Raw genomic sequence first — 17,050 nt, 5'->3', positions numbered from 1 at the left:
TAATAGGCTCCGGAATGCCAAGGGCCCCTATTATGAGGAGTGATCACATGACTCAGAACTGCTTGGGGTCCAGTGGCACTTAAAGCAGCAATGTAATTATTTATTTTTCAGGGTTGGCACGGGGGGTCCTCCGAAGCCGAGCCGCATTATTTAACTCCGGCAACCTCCCGGTTTAGTTATCAGTGTTACTTTATGGGAATGTCTGTCCAATAGGAAGCCGCAGCGTCACCCCTCCTGTTATCTCACATATAAGTGACTCTGTAGTTTGTGTGAGAAAGATAAGAGCACTGACCAAAGAAAATCACACATTATATTTATGTTGTCATTTTATTTGAAAGACAAATAATTGAAACCTTTGCTTGTAATATTTTCATATAATGTGACCACAGAAACACACAATCTTACAATGCACCAGACCTGCTGAGATAGACACAGTACTGACCCCTCTGGGGGTCACAGATATTCTCCCTGCTACTTTTCTAAGTGAGAAGACGGCGGTCATTAGAAGATAGGCATGAAGAAGTTACACACCCCGCCTGTATAGTACGTGCAGGTAACTCAACTCACCTTGGGCTGTATTGTTGCGAAATTCAAGGTAATATATATAAAATATACACTGTATGATAATAGCTACACATTACAATGTAGGCAGCAATTATAAATCAATTGTCTAATACATGGAGAGCTGTATGTACAGTAACTGGAATGTGTTTGACTGTGTTATTGATGCATTTAATGTAACATACATAGAGGATATGTCACAAATTAAGAAATACAAAACCTGCTCTAGGTACACTGGTCCCAGTCGATCCTATTTAGTATTGTTAATGTGTCACTTTAAGTCTCTGTAGACAAACGTAGAGCGGCAGATTTAGTAGTTAGATTTATATAATCTTTAGAAGTGAGAGAAAAGCACCTGCTTCAAAATCAAACTGCACTCAAGTGACCATTTTGAGATAGTTAATTGTATTAAAATATATCCTTTATTATATACACAATATATTGGGATGCTGCACAATTGTCCCTTATATTAGTCCCAGTGTCCAATGTGGAAGCCACTTATGCCAATATTATTGCCAGCTCTGAGTTGGAGCTCTTATGTCAAAATGTGTACAGTCGCGTTGCAGGCCTGTTAAAGGTCAAACATTTGTGAGGTGTGTGTATAATACACATAAAGAATACTTGAAAGTTGTGGGAAAGGGCCTCTCGGCTGTCTGTTGTCCTGCTGTGCTTTAATAGTCCGGCAGGTATCTGGATCTCTCTTGCTGAGGGTTCTTCTCCTGTTTCTCTCTTTTTCTGTGTGTATGGGATGTGTTTATGTTGCTATCTCTCCCTTTCTCTCTCCATGGCTATTAGTCTCCTATAAGCCTACTCTTTAACCTCTGTAAGTATCTGGCTGTCTTTCATAAGCACCTCTCACTGTCCCCTGTGCTGCCCCTCTGTGTGCTTCTCAGACTGTCACTACCTATCCCTGGCTCTATCTCAGACTGATAGTTGATCTCCAGATTCTATCTGTTTTTCTTTTTATCAAATGCCATATGTCCTGTTGTGTTGCCAGGCAGATCAGGGGCAGTGTCTTAGTCCTTATTGCACCATTTGATAGGTGGAGCAGATTAATTCTGTATTATCCACAGTACATACAGTATATATTGGTAGCAGGGGCTACACATATACAAATTAAAATAATATTATACAGTTTTAGTAGAAAAAATGAAAAAAAGGCAATGCCTTTGAATCTTATTAAAAGTTTGGGGTTTTGTATGTTGGTGAATGGTGAATAATTAGAATAAATGGTAAAAATTAGCCTGGTAATAATTGTTACTCAGTTTAAAGCTGCAGTCCAAGCAATATCCTACATGTGTTTATTTATTTTTTAATAAATCAGTTCTGTACTACAGTATGAGAAAATAATTGTAGCAATTAAAAAAAACACTCTGAAAGACATTTTTACTGTATTATAACGTGACAATAATTTTTTGTTTCTTCCTCTTCTGAAACAGGCTCTGGCACACCCCTTTTTGAGCCCTGCCTTCTCTCTAGCAGTTCAGCAATTGCATCTAGTGATTGCCTGGTCACATGATCTTCCCCACAGAATTTTGAACCTTTGGTTCTCTTCTGCTGCACTGACAGCCATTTAGTGAACCCCCAAATCGAATCTTTGCTGATCGATCACAGGAGAACGGATCGATCTGCAACTTAGCTAATTACTTATCATTGTGTGGATTGTATTGATGCACATATTAAAGGGCGGGATACAATAAATAATAACAAAAGGCAGCTTGGACTGCGGCTTTAATTGTTTACTTAGTTGCAAGCCTAAGATTGATACATTTAACCTCATATGTTAACCTTTGATGGGCTGTAGCAATATACATGCAGAGATTGTCCAACTGTATCCCTGTGTATACTTTGTAACCACTAAGTTAATACTGAATCACTTCAAATAAATAGAAAACACTATCTAGTTTGTTTAAATAAAATGACTGCAGATGCACTGTGTAACCCTGTGATAAATCTGTAGTATGCTGTCTGTTGGCTTTAGTGTCAATGCTGCAATTCCATCAACTAACTCTGTGTAAAGGACATTGGTGGTCTAGACTCTAGAGCAGGGGGGCGCAAACTTTTTTCCCTGCGCCCCCCTGCCGGCTGTCCCCTCACTCCCGCGCCCCCCCCAACCCCAACTTACCCGCGCTCTGGCGTAATGACGTCACGTTGCCATAGGAACGTGACGTCACATGACCTCGCAGCGTCATTTTGACGCCGCGTTGCCATGGTGACGCAGGAGGAAGCCGCCGGAGCCACGGTAAGTTAGGTTTGCAGAGGCCCTGCAGCTCCCCCGGCACTTAATTCAAGTGCCTTCGGGAAGCGCGCGGGGCCTCTGTAAACCCCGCGCCCCCCGTCGGTAGTCTTGCGCCCCCCCTGGGGGTCGCGCCCCACAGTTTGCGCACCGCTGCTCTAGAGGACCCGAGCACAGTGCTGGCTGTAGACATAGGAAGGAAGATAGGGTGGTCCGCAGGTCACAGCAACTTCAAACAGCCAACGCATGGATGCCTAAAAAAACTTTATTGATCGCTAGTAGCAAACATCAGACAAACACTCTGACGCGTTTCGTCCAGAGCATGGACTTTTTCAAGAGCATGGACGAAACGCGTCAGAGTGTTTGTCTGATGTTTGCTACTAGCGATTATAAAGTTTTTTTAGACATCCATGCGTTGGCTGTTTGAAGTTGCTGTGACCTGCGGACCACCCTATCTTCCTTCCTGTGCCAGCATTTCCGGAGGAGCACGCTGACGCCAGCCATATGAGAGGAGGAAGCCGCTGCAGAATTCCCTGCATCAACAGGGACGGCTTTTTCGTGAGTACCGAGTAACTCCTCACCTCCACGCGGTCTCTCAGGGGGTCTATTGAGGCGGGTGGTGCCGGGAGGGGATTTACTTGGGGGCGCCCCCTGGGAGGTGTCCCCCTGTACCTCTATCCGGCTGACCACTGCCCAACCCCCTGTTGTGTTACCGGAGGTATAATCATTTTTATTATTCATTGCTGGGTCGTTCTTCAATCAAGTTGCCATAGTGTGTTAAGGAAAACACTACCTGTTAGCAGCCTCGGTATCCTGGGCTTGTCCCGTTCTTTTGGATGGCTGTAGACATAGGCCACAGGGTGTCTTGGGGAAATGAGATCCTACAAGATACTCACTATACACAGTGTGGTGAGAAGGACAGTGCCGAGCGCAGACGCAACCAGACCGGAGCTTCACTCTTACTGGTCTCGTACGTGATGTGCAGCATCATCTAATGACCCACAATTCACTGGCCAAACAACAGCCCCCCCAACCGATGTGCGTTTCATTCCGGGAGAGAACTTTATCAAGGGCTATTTGCTCTCCCATACCCAGAGTGGCCTATTTAAAGCAATTTGGTTGTCATGGCAATGTAATGGGGTTTAATCAATTAGCTGTTTCTTGTCACTTGACATTGATAAGAGAGAATTAATGCGTTATCTGCTCTAACAAAGCCTGGGTGGGTACATGCATATTAAAATACAGATAATATTTGCAGTGCTGAAGCTTTATATGAATAATCATAGGTACATTAAGAAGGAAACATTTTTGTAACGAATAAATTCTCATGTATTTGTGTCATTGTTAATGTCTCAAATTACTTTAATTGAGAAGTACTTTTATTTACAAATATCTGTATGGCTAGTTTGTACAGAAGTGAAATAAAGGGACTAAAGGTAAAACCTTCATTTATCACAAATGGACATAGGGGCCTATGCTATGCGAGCACTTATCAGCCAAAATGCCTACTGCTATTCAGTAAGCCTCGATAAGTGGGCGATAAAGGTATTAATCGCCCAAAATTTCAGCCTTCACAAAAAAAATTGCCGGGTGAGCCGTGATAAGCCACTTATCGGCAGTTTCTAAAACTCGTGCAATTCTAGTAGCCGTGATTAGGTTATCGAGGTGAATCGTGGCTCTTGAATGGCGAGTTTCTCCTAAAAACACCAGGAAAAGTTGGCGTGAGGCTGGTGAGAAGCTGCTAAGAGGCTTTGAGACAGGACTTCGGAAAAAAAAGAAGCTTTTTTCCTGCATTGGATTTATGCCGGGGTCTCCGGAGCTGATACCCATAAATATCAGCACCGGAGACCCCCGGCATGAAACCCATGCAATAAACATGCATTTACAGGCAACTTTATTAGCTTAGTGGCTAACTGCGAAGGCAATGAAGGGGTTAACCCCTCCCACTACCCACCAGGGGCCAAATAGCCCTTCACCCACCCCCCGCTACCCACTAAAAATACTAATACCCACTTCCTATACCCCCCCATGATTGATACTAGAGGCCGCAGGTGTCCGGGGGTCCTAAGGTTGTCCCCGCGGGTGTCTGTAGGCCCTCAGATGGTCCCTGCGGGTTTCCAGGGGTCCTCAGGTGGTCCCCGTGGGTGTCTGTGGGCCCTCGGGTGGTCCCCGCGGGTCCCCACTGGCCTGCGGTACCAATCCTGTGGCCAAATATTTTTTCCAATACATTTAATAAATATACCCCTACTCCCCCCCACCACATACAGTACAGTAATGGGCAAAATAACTATTATCCAGATATGGATAATAGCTCATTTGCCCATTATAAAACCAAATATTAGCCAGCCAGTATAAATAAAGTAAATGATCCTTTCTACTTAACCCTGCAATCATGAAGGGTGTCCTCGTCAGCATCCAGGTCCATGTCCTCCGATGCCAGCAAGAATACATGAAAACATACAATCTAATGGCCCTAACCACCGTAATCACCTTAGTGGTTAATAACCACTATAGTAATTAAGGGGTTAACCTCCATCTCCCGCTACCCACCCGGGAGGCCTAACCACCCACCCCGGGACCACTATACCCACCCTGTAACCATTGATTGGCATAGTGGTACATCATATCCATATAATATGGGCATGATAAGCCACTATAGCAGCCAAGATTCACCCTAATCAAAAAGCATTAAGGCCAAAAAAACACAATAATAAAATATATACACAAGCACCTAAACACCCCAACAATAAAAGAACTAAAAAGCCTAATAGTAAGCCACATCATAACATTTATCTATCTCCAAAAGAGCAATTGATTTGTTGGCTAGTGATTTTATGTATTGAATTGCTCGTTTGGCTCATGGTTTTATTTCTTGAATAGTTTGCTTGGCTAGGTGTTTATTGAATGGTATTCTTATGTTTTGGAATAACAGATTTTTTATTATTGTGGTGTTTTGGACATAGATACATGTTATTCATCTCCTCCTCACTTTTAAAGCTTTACACTCTTCTGCCCCTCCTTACATCAAAGCCCTAATTTATTGCTATGCTCCATCCCGACGATTGCGTTCTGCTCAAGGATGTCTTCTCTCTACCCCTGTGACAGGGTGAATGAACGTCATCAGCAATATACCTGGCAAACCTATGTTTAGGCTTGCAGTGCAGCAGTGACGAGGTTAAGTTTCAGTTGAGAAGGGCTGCTTAATTAGTTTGACCCCAGTTGCATAATCAAGGTGTTTTAAAAACCCCAGGCTGCACACACTTGCAAGCTAGCTGGTCAGGAGATAGGACTGAACTACTGAAGAGATTACTGCTATAAGGTCTGTTTTTCAAAGTACATGTGTGATAACTGTCTGTGTCCTGCATGCTGAAGAGAAGCTGTCTTGTTTTCTATACTGAAGAGAAGCTATTTTATTTTTGTCTGCTGAAGAGAAGCTATTTTGTTTTTGTATGCTGAAGAGAAGCTATTTTGTTTTTGTGTGCTGTATGTTTTTAAGGCTCAATAAATAAGCCTTATCAAGAAAACCCGCGTGTGTGGTTGCATGTAACCTGCAACAACCCCCTTTGTATCTAAAGCCCTCTCCCACCTTAAACCTTTCTCACTGACTGCCCCACACCTCTGGAATGCCCTTCCCCTCAAAACTCGACTAGCACCCTCTCTATCCACCTTTAAGACCCACCTTAAGACACACTTGCTTAAAGAAGCATATGAATAGCACTGTGGATAATAGTAGACACATGATACATAAAACTTGGCCCCCTGCAGATGCACTTACCAGAATTCCCTCCTACTGTCTCTGTACGTTCTTTCTACCTAGCAATTAGATTGTAAGCTCCTCTAACAGGGACTCCTTTTCCTAAATGTTACTGTAAATGTCTGAAGCACTTATTCCCATGATCTGTTATTTGTATTATTTGTTATTTATATGATTGTCTTGTGTATTACTGCTGTGAGGCGCTATGTACACTAATGGCGCTATATAAATTTAAAAAAAAAAAAGGAGAAGGTTCGAGGGCACTGCGGATTTCAAAAGAATTTATTGAACAGGCACAACGTTTCAACCACCAAGCGTGGTCTTTCTCAAGTGTCTCCACTTGAGAAAGACCACGCTTGGTGGTTGAAACGTTGTGCCTGTTCAATAAATTCTTTTGAAATCCGCAGTGCCCTGGAACCTTCTCCTTTTTTGCTTACTTTGGAGTTTGTCATTGTGAGGAACTCCCCTGTTCCAGGAACACCGGTAACAGCAAGTATCTTTTGTTTAGCTTGTGGTGTGCAGCATTCCCTTTGCTTTTTGCTATATAAATAAAGACATACATACAGTACACACATAAGACATAGTTACTAGTATTTACATGGGGCATATAGAAGCCTATTTATACCAATTCTAGTTTGTTGGACAGGACACATGAAAGGATCTTGAATTATTCTGACAAATAATCTAATGTGAGGACATTAAGCAGAGATGCATCATGAGTGATAAAGGTGTGTTCTTTATTATTGTTGTGCTTGGCACTCTGGCTGGTCAAAAAATCCAACACTATAATTCTACAACCAAGTCCGATTGAATATGCTGTCGGCAGGACTCCCTACAGGGGGGCAGGCAGCGGGGTGGAGGAATGGGCCTGGCCAACCATGGCTCCTCCTCCCAACTAAAGGAATGGACCCCCAGTGAGGTAATGGTCCTCGAACTCCACAACTCTGTCTCCCCTCCCACTTAACAACTTCTGTGATATTGGAGGTCATTGCAGTTAAATGATTATTGTTATAGAAATTAAACTTAATATGCATAGTAATGTACAGAGAATGTGAGGTGTGACTACGAAGTGACTTCATTACAAATTTCCTCATGCAAAATATTTACTGAATGTATTTTTGAAACACCTTGGCCTTGTTCTTTGCAAAATAAAAATGATCAGAAACAAGGTTTGTGATTTTAATACAGTAAAGAAATGGAAATGAGTATTTTGCTTTTGATAATCATTTCTAACATTAATATTGATCAAATTAAACATTAAGGGGTTATAACCATATGGAATCATTTATAATTTGTATGGCCATATAGGGGTTAAGTAGAATAGGAGACTGTAGGTTCGGTTTATTCCTTCCACAAGTGAACATTACATGAGCTAATTGCACAACGCAGAAGATCCTCATTCTTTGTTACACACTTGGGATTTCTCCCATATAAGCACAACCTCCTTGTGACTTAATTACCTAGTATCATTAACTTATCTTTGTATATATTCAATGATGTCACATAATGTAAATGATATATAGGATCAAACAAGTAATGAAGTTGTCATGATGTCAGGAATACTAAATAAAAAAGCACAGTTTGCTGAACGCTAAATTGCAGGAACCATGTTGGCTCTGGAAAGTTGTAGGTTTATTGTGATATGCGAGTTTTCTCTTGATTACTATAAAAGAACAAGAGACTTGTGAGGTCTCAAGAGCTCTTGTGGACGACAGACGTTATTTGATTAAAACGGATAATACATTAATCAAAATGTAAACAATATATAGGTAAGAAGAGGCGCATTGTATAATGTATCTTTTCTTTTATTCCACGGTACCAGCATTATGTCAGCCACCTCATTCTGCATCTCTGATCCAGTCCATTCAATTTCTTTTTAAAGGCTCTGCAGCAGATACAAATAAATGAGGATTAGTGTCATTACAGGTTTTACAGATCAGGCATGTTATATCCTTTCAGTTAAAGAACTCGGCAGGTACCTGGGATATTTGTATAATTTTTTCCACAACGATTATTTATATATTTTTTAAGTAATCTAATAGTGAGATCTGCTTTCTGCACAGAAGTATGTACCATAAATCTAATAATTGGGTCCAACTAATTACAGTTAGGAGAGAGCAGCACAGTAACAGAGCAAGCCATGTCGAAGAGTGGAGAACTACGGAAAGTAGGGGTCGCTATCTGGAGTCAGCACCAGGAAAGCCAAAGGAACAGGGAAGGCTTCAGAAATAGGGAAGGCCTCAGCAATAGGGAAGGCCGCAGGAAACAGTGAAGAGGGGAAAGGGAAAGGCTTCAGAAAGAGGGAAGGCCTCAGGAAACAGGGAAGGCCTCAGGAAACATGGAAGGCAAAGCAAAGCACAGGTCACAAAAGGATTAAGCTCAGCCACGTCTTTGTTTAAGAGGCTGACCCTAAATAGCAGTGCGAGCCAAACAGATGCAGGGCTGCACAGTAGGCAGGAACAAGGCAGGCTCAGGAACAGGTGCAGCCAATTACTAAGTCCAGGGAGAGATTTGCCAGGAACCGAGATGGCCACAACAGCCACGTAAGGGTAAGTTCCAGAAAAACCCTGGACTGGAACCCTTACAAAATGCCATGCACTCTTTCGATTACTTAAAAAAAACTATTCTTTATACATTGCCCCTGATATGTTATTAATTTTATTTCTGTGTTGTTGCGTAATTTTTTTAAAATGAGTAATGCACCTAGATGCTGGGAGGTGATTACTAGCAGCAGCAGAATAAGCAGCATATATTCTCTTTGTTTTATTTTGTAATGGGCTTCTCCACATTGCAGTACCTCTACTATTCAATAGTAGCATCAATCCTTCGGTGTCACAACCACTGCAGTCGCGTGACAGCGGCATCGAGGACACTATACTAGTGTATAAAACAGATAGTGAGTTCCGTAACTCCTCGACTCCACGTATGGAGGAAACGCTAGTTGTCAGTTTAGTAATATATACCCGGCCAACCAGATGTACATATATACAAATGCTACCATATGCACAAAGGGTCCCCGTACATACCAATAGCGATAACGGGTATTTAACCCGTTTAAAGGTAATTTCTCTGTTAATTGGAGCAAGTCATACCCAGAATTAGTACCGGGCTTGGATAACCATATGCCCGCGTGTATGCCGGGAGATTGAATACTCTATTACACTGGCGACACAGTTTATTACACTGCGGCCAGATCCGCAAGCCGGGAGATTTCCCGGCTTGCTAGTGGCCGCCCCTCGGCGTGCCGCGCGTCATAGACGCGCGGTCACGCGTCTTCGGGAGCGTGCGCCCCCTGCACGCGCGTCCAGGGGCTCCCCGAGGGAGCCCTGGTGTCCCGCGATCGCGGGACAGCGGCAGGGGGTTCCGGGGGACCCGGCGGACCCGGCAGCGGTAGGGAGAGTGCCCCGATCGGAGGGCGCTCTTCCGCTGCTTCGGCGCACGCCCGTCACTCTCGGGCGCGCGCCAGGCTACTGCTGCGGCACAGAACGGGCAAATGCTCGAATAAACTGTGCCGCAGCAGTAGTCACAACAGGCCACATTTAACTTTAGATACCAGACTTAAATGGCCCGACATAGGCGCATATACCGGAGGCGAATTTAGATAGCCATACACCTGCATACTGATGCGGCCGGGCTGAATCTAATGTTCGCCGGGTGCATAGCGGGCTAGCCACGGGTCTGTTCTCCGTTTAAAAACGGAGTTTCCCGCGGGGCGCTAATGGCGCTTACTATTGAAAGCGCCCGGTTTTCGGCCGATGACTGCCGCGCGCCGCCCGCGCTATTTTTAAACTGCGGGGGCAGCCGCATTAGACTCAGCCCGGCCGCAACAGTATATAACCGATATGATCCAGACTGGTGTATACGTTTGCAAATACGGACACCAGTCCGGATCATATATCCGCTATATACGCCGATGTATGGCCATTCTGTACACCCATTTGTAACTTCGACTCATTGTGGTCACGAATCTGCTCTGCATATGTGTGCAGATTATTTATAGGTGCCTACGTTATTTATGATTGGCCACAGACATACTTACCACACTATGAACTCCATTTTATATTTATGTTTTTGAATAAAGTATTATCATTTCATAACTTATAGTTCTGAGTGCATTCAAAGGGATTCTTTCTTTTCTCTTCTTTTGTTAGCTAAACAACTCAATAGTAATAGGATCATATAAAACCATAAGTTAACCCTCTTGGCCCATTTTAGTTCACAGTAAGGCCCACACGTAATAAAACCAAATCCATGATTTCCGGTGGAATGGGAGGTAAGACGCTTCCAAACACAATTCTAGAACAATATAACGTGATATTCATCCTGAACAAGTATCCCATCCAGATAACGTAGAGTAATATAACTGCCACTTCCTATGTGCTCTGATATCTGTACGTTAAATGAAGAGTTTGGCATAAACTAGTGTTGCACGTTTATTTGAAAAATTTAACATTTTACATCTATTTTTGTACATAGCACGAAAATGTACCCAGCACAGAACATCGAATACACAATTACAGACACAATAAATACCTGCCCCAAAGACACTAATTTAATTTTACAGCCATAGCAACTATCCTTCTCTATGTATGCCCCAATATCAATTTAATCCTATATATCTTGCTAGTTTTCAGAAAAGTATTGAGACATACTGTATCAGTAAGTGTCAGTGGGCAAGATCAGGCAGGACAGAGATATTGGGGCCTATGCTGAGAGTTCAGATAAGTCCGTTTCGCCAGGTTCTCGCCAAAAGTGCCTACTGCTATTCAGTAAGCTCCGAGAAGTTGGCGCTAAATTCAAAATTATTTGGAATACATAGGAGACTGTGATTGTTTTTTTTTAAAAGTTGACCATTGACTGGCATAAATCATGCTTATATTATACTGTATAGGCATGATGTACCCACTGTATCATTCAATTGTTTTATTAGCATTGATAATGTGTTTATATGGCTATGTAATATGTGTGATTTCACTATGTAATGTGTTTGATATGGCTATGTTATTTGTTTGATTTTGCATTGTAATGTTTATTATTTGGTCCTTTTATTTAGATTCCCTCAACATATCTTGGTATAGTGGTTAAATCATGCCCATATTATATGAGTATGATGTAGCCACTGTACCAATGAATGGGTGAAGGGTGGGTATAGTGGGCCCGGGATGGGCGGTTAGGCCTCTCGGTTGGGTAGCGGGGCAGGATGGGGTAACCCCATAAGGTGATTAAGGGGCTAGGGGACATTAGATTGTATTTATTATGTATTCTTGCTGACATTGGAGGACATGGACCTGCAGTTTGCTGATGAGGATGCCCTTCTCATTGCCAGTGCTAAGTAGAATGGATTTTATTTACTTTATTTATGATGCTGGCTAATGTTGTGTTTAATTATGGGCAAATAGTGTATTATCCATATCTGGATAATAGTTATTTTGCCCATTACAGTACAGTATCTCCTATGCATTTAAATGTCCTGCGTCACGTGACCGTGGGAAAAAAATCCATATGAGATACCGACACCCCATAACAGGGCCTGTATCTCGGGAAGCAGGGGGTCCCCGGACCTCAAATCAACGTGGTTCTGCTCCGGAGACCCCCTGCTCATCTACACTATTAATAAAAATTAAATTAAAAAAAAAATGTTAGGCGAGATTTGCGCAGGGAGAGACGGCTGGAACTCGCCAGGTAAGCCCTTATCGGCGGGCCGATCATCTCGCTGGCAGGTACTCGCCATTTCTGCAACTGTTGTTATCACTGCTATTCGGACCTTTCTGCATACCGTGATACCAACACGAAAAAAAATGAAGATTAAAATAACGCCGCAAATTTTTTAATCAGAGCTCTTTGCATAGGCCCAAATATGTAGAACAGGAGGTCAGTGGTCATCATTTCTGTCAACAGAAAGGCTTCATGTACAGTATGTATATATGTATGTATGTATGTATATATATCTTTATTTATATAGCGCCATCTATGTACATAGCGCTTCACAGCAGTAATACACGTGACATAATAATATAACATAATGGGAATAAGCGCTTCAGACATTAGAGTAACATTAGGAATTGGAGTCGCTACCCAGAAGAGTTTGCAATCTAAGTGGTAAATAGGAAGAACATACAGAGACTGTAGGAGAGTGTTCATGGACACTTAAATGTACCTGTGCTGTATGTAGCTTTGAAGCCAGTCGCTGTAACTGCCCCATCACTGACAAACTCAATCAGCATCAGGTTTGTGGAGGAGATTAGTCGGGGGATCTTTGCAGCCCCACAAGTCCTGTCCAGTAACACAGGGGATGTCTTACTTGCTCCATCATAAATCTTAATGTAGTCAGAGACACATTTTGGAGAAGACTGCACATAAAAGGCGTCAAACTTCAAGGAAACCTGGAAATATTAATAACATAGGAATTCAATGTGGTTTTTAAAGCACTTGATTTATATGAGTAACAAGCAGAATGTTAACTTCTCTATCAAGTGAAGTTGACTTTATAATAATTCTAATTATTAACTCTTACCTGGCCAGAGACCCCCAGAACCCCATTGCTGTGTAGGGGATAAAAAAGCTACGGGATGGTAGTGTTATGGTTTGCTATTAAAGCAGGAAATGTTAAACTTCAGATAAGGGTAACTGACTTCCAAATATTATTTGGTACGTACAGTACCATTATTCACCCACTTTGGTTAAACGTAAAGTTACAGGTTGGGAAATCATTTGAGATGCAGGGTGAGGGCAAATCAGACGAGTCAGTGAACCATAACTGGACATTACCATAACTTTAACTTACAGTAACACATGCTTTTATGGAAGCAACTTTTTATATGTAAGAAGCACAAAGTAAACAGACTATGGGGCCTATGCACTAAGCAGTGATAACTGCTTTTAAGACCGATAAGTGCTTTAAGAACGTGATATTGTGCTCAGTGCGATTCACTAAGCTGTGATAACAGTGAGTTTGCGGTCTTAAATGGCTTTTTTTCTGGAAAAATTTAAAAGTAAAAAAAAAGCTCTTACGATCAGGCAAAAAACAGACCAACCACCCACTTTATAGGCCCCAAAAAAACATGACAAAATTTAGAAGGGGGGTGGTGGGTCTGTTGTGTGCATATATTTTTTATTGTGGGTAGTGGGGGTGGATGAAGGGGGTATTATCCCCAAGGATGGGTGGTTAGGCCTACTAGGTGGGTAGTGGGGGAGGGTGGGTTAACCCCTTAATTACTATAGCAGTTAAAATCCGCTAAGGTGATTAAGGGGTTAGGGGACATTAGATTGTCTTTTTTTATTGTTCTGTATTGTTTGTGGTAACGGAGGACATGGATGGTGATGAGGATGAGGACGGCCTTCATCGTGGCAGCCTGGCAGGGATGAGTGCAAGATTTATTAACTTTATTTCTGCTGCTTAATGTATTTTAAATGGGCAAATGCACTATTATCCATATCTGGGTAATAGTAATTTTGCCAATTATTGTACTGTATGTCTTAGGGGGGTGTATTTATTTAAAAGTATTTATTGATGTATTTTTTTGGGCACAGAATTGGTACCGCAGGCCAGCGGGCACCCCCAGACACCTATAGTACAATTCCTGTGCATAAAAAAATAAATAAAGATATTTGATGTATGTTAGGGGGGATAAGAGTTGTTGGGGGCACAAGGGGTGGGTGGGTTGTGTATTGCAATGTTTATTGGGGGCAACCCCTTCATTGCCTTAGCGGATAGCCGCTAAGGTAATGAAGCGGCATTTTTTTAATAGTGTGCGGAAGCCGGGGGTCTCCTGAGCTGAACTGCTTTGATTTCTGGCTCAGGGACCTCCTGCTTCCCGAGTTACAAGCCCCGGTATGAGCATCGGATGCCAGTGTCGCCGCCATTTTTAAAGCGTCCACGTCGCGTGACGCGTGACATGTAAATAATGGAGGAGATACCGGCACCCCATATCTGGTCCTGTATCTAATGAAGCAGGGGGTCACCGAGGCTGAAACCAATGCGCTCCAGCTCAGGACACCCCCTGCTTATCTACACTATTATTAAATGTATATTTATGCTGCGCGATCGCCTGTAAGAGCCGCGCGTGGAGACGCGGCGCCTCCATGCAGTTTTTTTTTCTATCAGCTATCGCGCTTAACACGTTTAAGGCCGACAGCAGGGGGATCAAAAGAGCACGCACGGTCGGGCAGATTGCAGCGCGGCCGAGCCAGAACGCGCTGAACTTCTTAGTGAATCGCGCCTCTGGCTTCACATTTTATTGGCCAAGCTAATAAATTTCAAGCCGGCGCAAAATCTCACTGCTTAGTGCATAGGCCCCTATAGCTTTGTCACCTGGTTACTTATGTCTTGTGTTTGAGTTGTGGGTTACAGTACATATTACTCTCAGGAAGTAAACGCCTCTAACATCATTTGTATTGTTTTGATACTTTTGTCAAATGTTTTCAGTTTCTAAGAGCCCAATTTTAGATAATATATTACATGACGTCCCCTATTTATTAAGACGCCTTACAGCCCGTTCACTTGAATAGTGATTTACAGCACTGTGAGGTGTTCAATGGCATTGCAAAGCTTATTAAATATTGGACTATGAGTGAGGCAAAAGTAGAGCCATTCTGGTTCATTGTAGTTGTATCAAATTAGTACCGGGTGCCGTGTTTGTGCCTCAGATTTTGCATTACTCCCATGGATAAGTTACCTGATCATATGGGGTCCGTATCAGCCAGACACAGTTGGCCTTTTCCGGGTATCCATAGGGGTAATTGGGTGAGATCACAGTTCCACTGGAATGATGGAGCAAAGACCCACAGATATCTGAAGGGAGGTAGTCAGGAATTGTAATATTAGCACAAGTACATCGCTCATAAATGTTCCCACACTGATCTCTTTAATCATTCTTCCTACTTCAAATTCCATCAGAATCAAGAAATAAAGTAGTCATAATTTTAATTAAAAACAAGACTCAGTATTTAAGCTTTCTCCTTCACAACCTCAGTATCTAACACTCAGCTCATGGCAGGGTTGCAGACATATTTTCTTGGACCCAGGACCATCGTTATGACCAGTTCCCCCCGCCCCCCATGTCAGTGGTCTTGTGAGACCCCCCTATTTCACACCTCATGAGCCCCCTCTATTCCCCCCTCTTACTATGTATTTCTCTCCCCTCTATCTCTCTCCTTCTCTTCCCCCCTTACATTAATTACCCAACTCTCACTCAATCCCCCCTCCTCATACTCATTCCCTCCTTGCCCGACTCAGACAATCCCCCACAAAATACATACCAAAAAAAATCCTCCACCCCCAAATAAATATAAAAGAACCCCATGCACCCCAAAAATACATATACCCCCCGCCCCCCAACCCAGGGGGTTCCGGATGGCCGGTGCTGCAATTTGGTCCCGACCTCTGGCCAGGCCCGGCTGTTGGTCCTCTTTCTCCCCCAGATGCAGGCCTCTCAAACTCTGTTCCAAGCCGAGCTACTGGCATGCTCCGGGCATCTCTCTCATGCCGGTGCAGGAAGGACACTGAGTCCAGATTGCTTCCGGTGTGCGCCAACATCAGACAGGCCCGGCGTGCACCAGCTTTACAAGCTCGGCGTGGGATAAAGTGAGGGAGGCCCGAAGCTGGGGGAGAGCCAGGGTCTGGTGGCGAGAGAACCAGCAGCTGGGCCCGGTCAGAGGTGGGGTCCAACTTGCAGCACTGCCCGGGCCCCCACAGCCACCAGCCCATTACACCTGTCCTGGCTCTTCCCCCCTGTCGGAGGCCCGAGCTCATGGAAACCTTACCACACTGATACAGCTTGTTAATTTTGGAGATGTCCAGCGAGCTCAGTCCATAATTCTGTCCAATTTGTACAGATGGATCAGGCTTGGGTACTATGGTATCTTTTCCAGATGTATTACTGAATGTATTCCTGGGACAGAGAAATCGTGTGAGAATATATTGATGTGTATGTGGTTCTGCGGAGCAACGTAATGTTAACCAAACCAACTGGGAAATGGTAAATTACCAACATGAAATTAATAACTTATTGGTACAGTGATGTGATGGGAAGACACAGAAAAGTTCATAAATAACATTCTTTAATTGATCACATACGCAAACAGTTTACAAAAATCAGACAATCTTTCACAGCTGACTCTAGAGTGTGTGGGGTTTTACCTTGCACAGTGCATTACAGACTCATAGTCATATTCCAGTCCCATATTATTCGAGTCATGTATATTAAAGTTGCTGAGATCTCCTATGAAGGGTTGAAAAAGCAAATACATTTATATTTTTGGTTTCTTGAACATGCCTAAGGACTATCTATTGTGTCTATGTTAACTGACACCGAAGTACACAGGGCCATATTTCGTAAGTGCTATTCCATAATACACCTTCCTGTGCCGGAAGACACCTTCTGATCTCTTAACTTGTATGGGCCATATGGTGTCTTCAAGCACCGGAAGCTGTCTCATGGAATAGCACTGCTTATTAAACAAAGGCCATTATTTATTTAATTTAGTAACTTTCAGCACCA

The 17,050-nt window shown here is 43.1% G+C and overlaps 1 protein-coding gene across 2 annotated transcripts in view; it reads right to left on the bottom strand.

Moving 5' to 3' along the window:
* Positions 1-7,267: 7,267 nt before the first annotated feature.
* The window catches only part of LOC142498871 (embryonic protein UVS.2-like), a 40,685-nt gene continuing 30,902 nt past the window's right edge, over positions 7,268-17,050 (bottom strand). For both annotated transcript variants that reach the window (XM_075607488.1, XM_075607487.1), the window contains exons 9-13: positions 16,690-16,771; positions 16,314-16,441; positions 15,227-15,342; positions 12,709-12,934; positions 7,268-8,436 (exon numbers count right to left, since the gene is read on the bottom strand). In XM_075607488.1, coding sequence (XP_075463603.1) covers positions 8,417-8,436; positions 12,709-12,934; positions 15,227-15,342; positions 16,314-16,441; positions 16,690-16,771 — 572 coding nt within the window. In that variant the 3' untranslated portion in view covers positions 7,268-8,416. The remainder of the gene's footprint in view (positions 8,437-12,708; positions 12,935-15,226; positions 15,343-16,313; positions 16,442-16,689; positions 16,772-17,050) is intronic.

Source organism: Ascaphus truei, chromosome 7, assembly GCF_040206685.1.
Source record: "Ascaphus truei isolate aAscTru1 chromosome 7, aAscTru1.hap1, whole genome shotgun sequence".
In the NCBI taxonomy this organism is placed as follows: domain Eukaryota; kingdom Metazoa; phylum Chordata; class Amphibia; order Anura; family Ascaphidae; genus Ascaphus; species Ascaphus truei.
The sequence above is the reverse complement of the archived record's forward strand: the minus strand, read 5'-3'. Positions and strand labels throughout refer to the sequence as shown.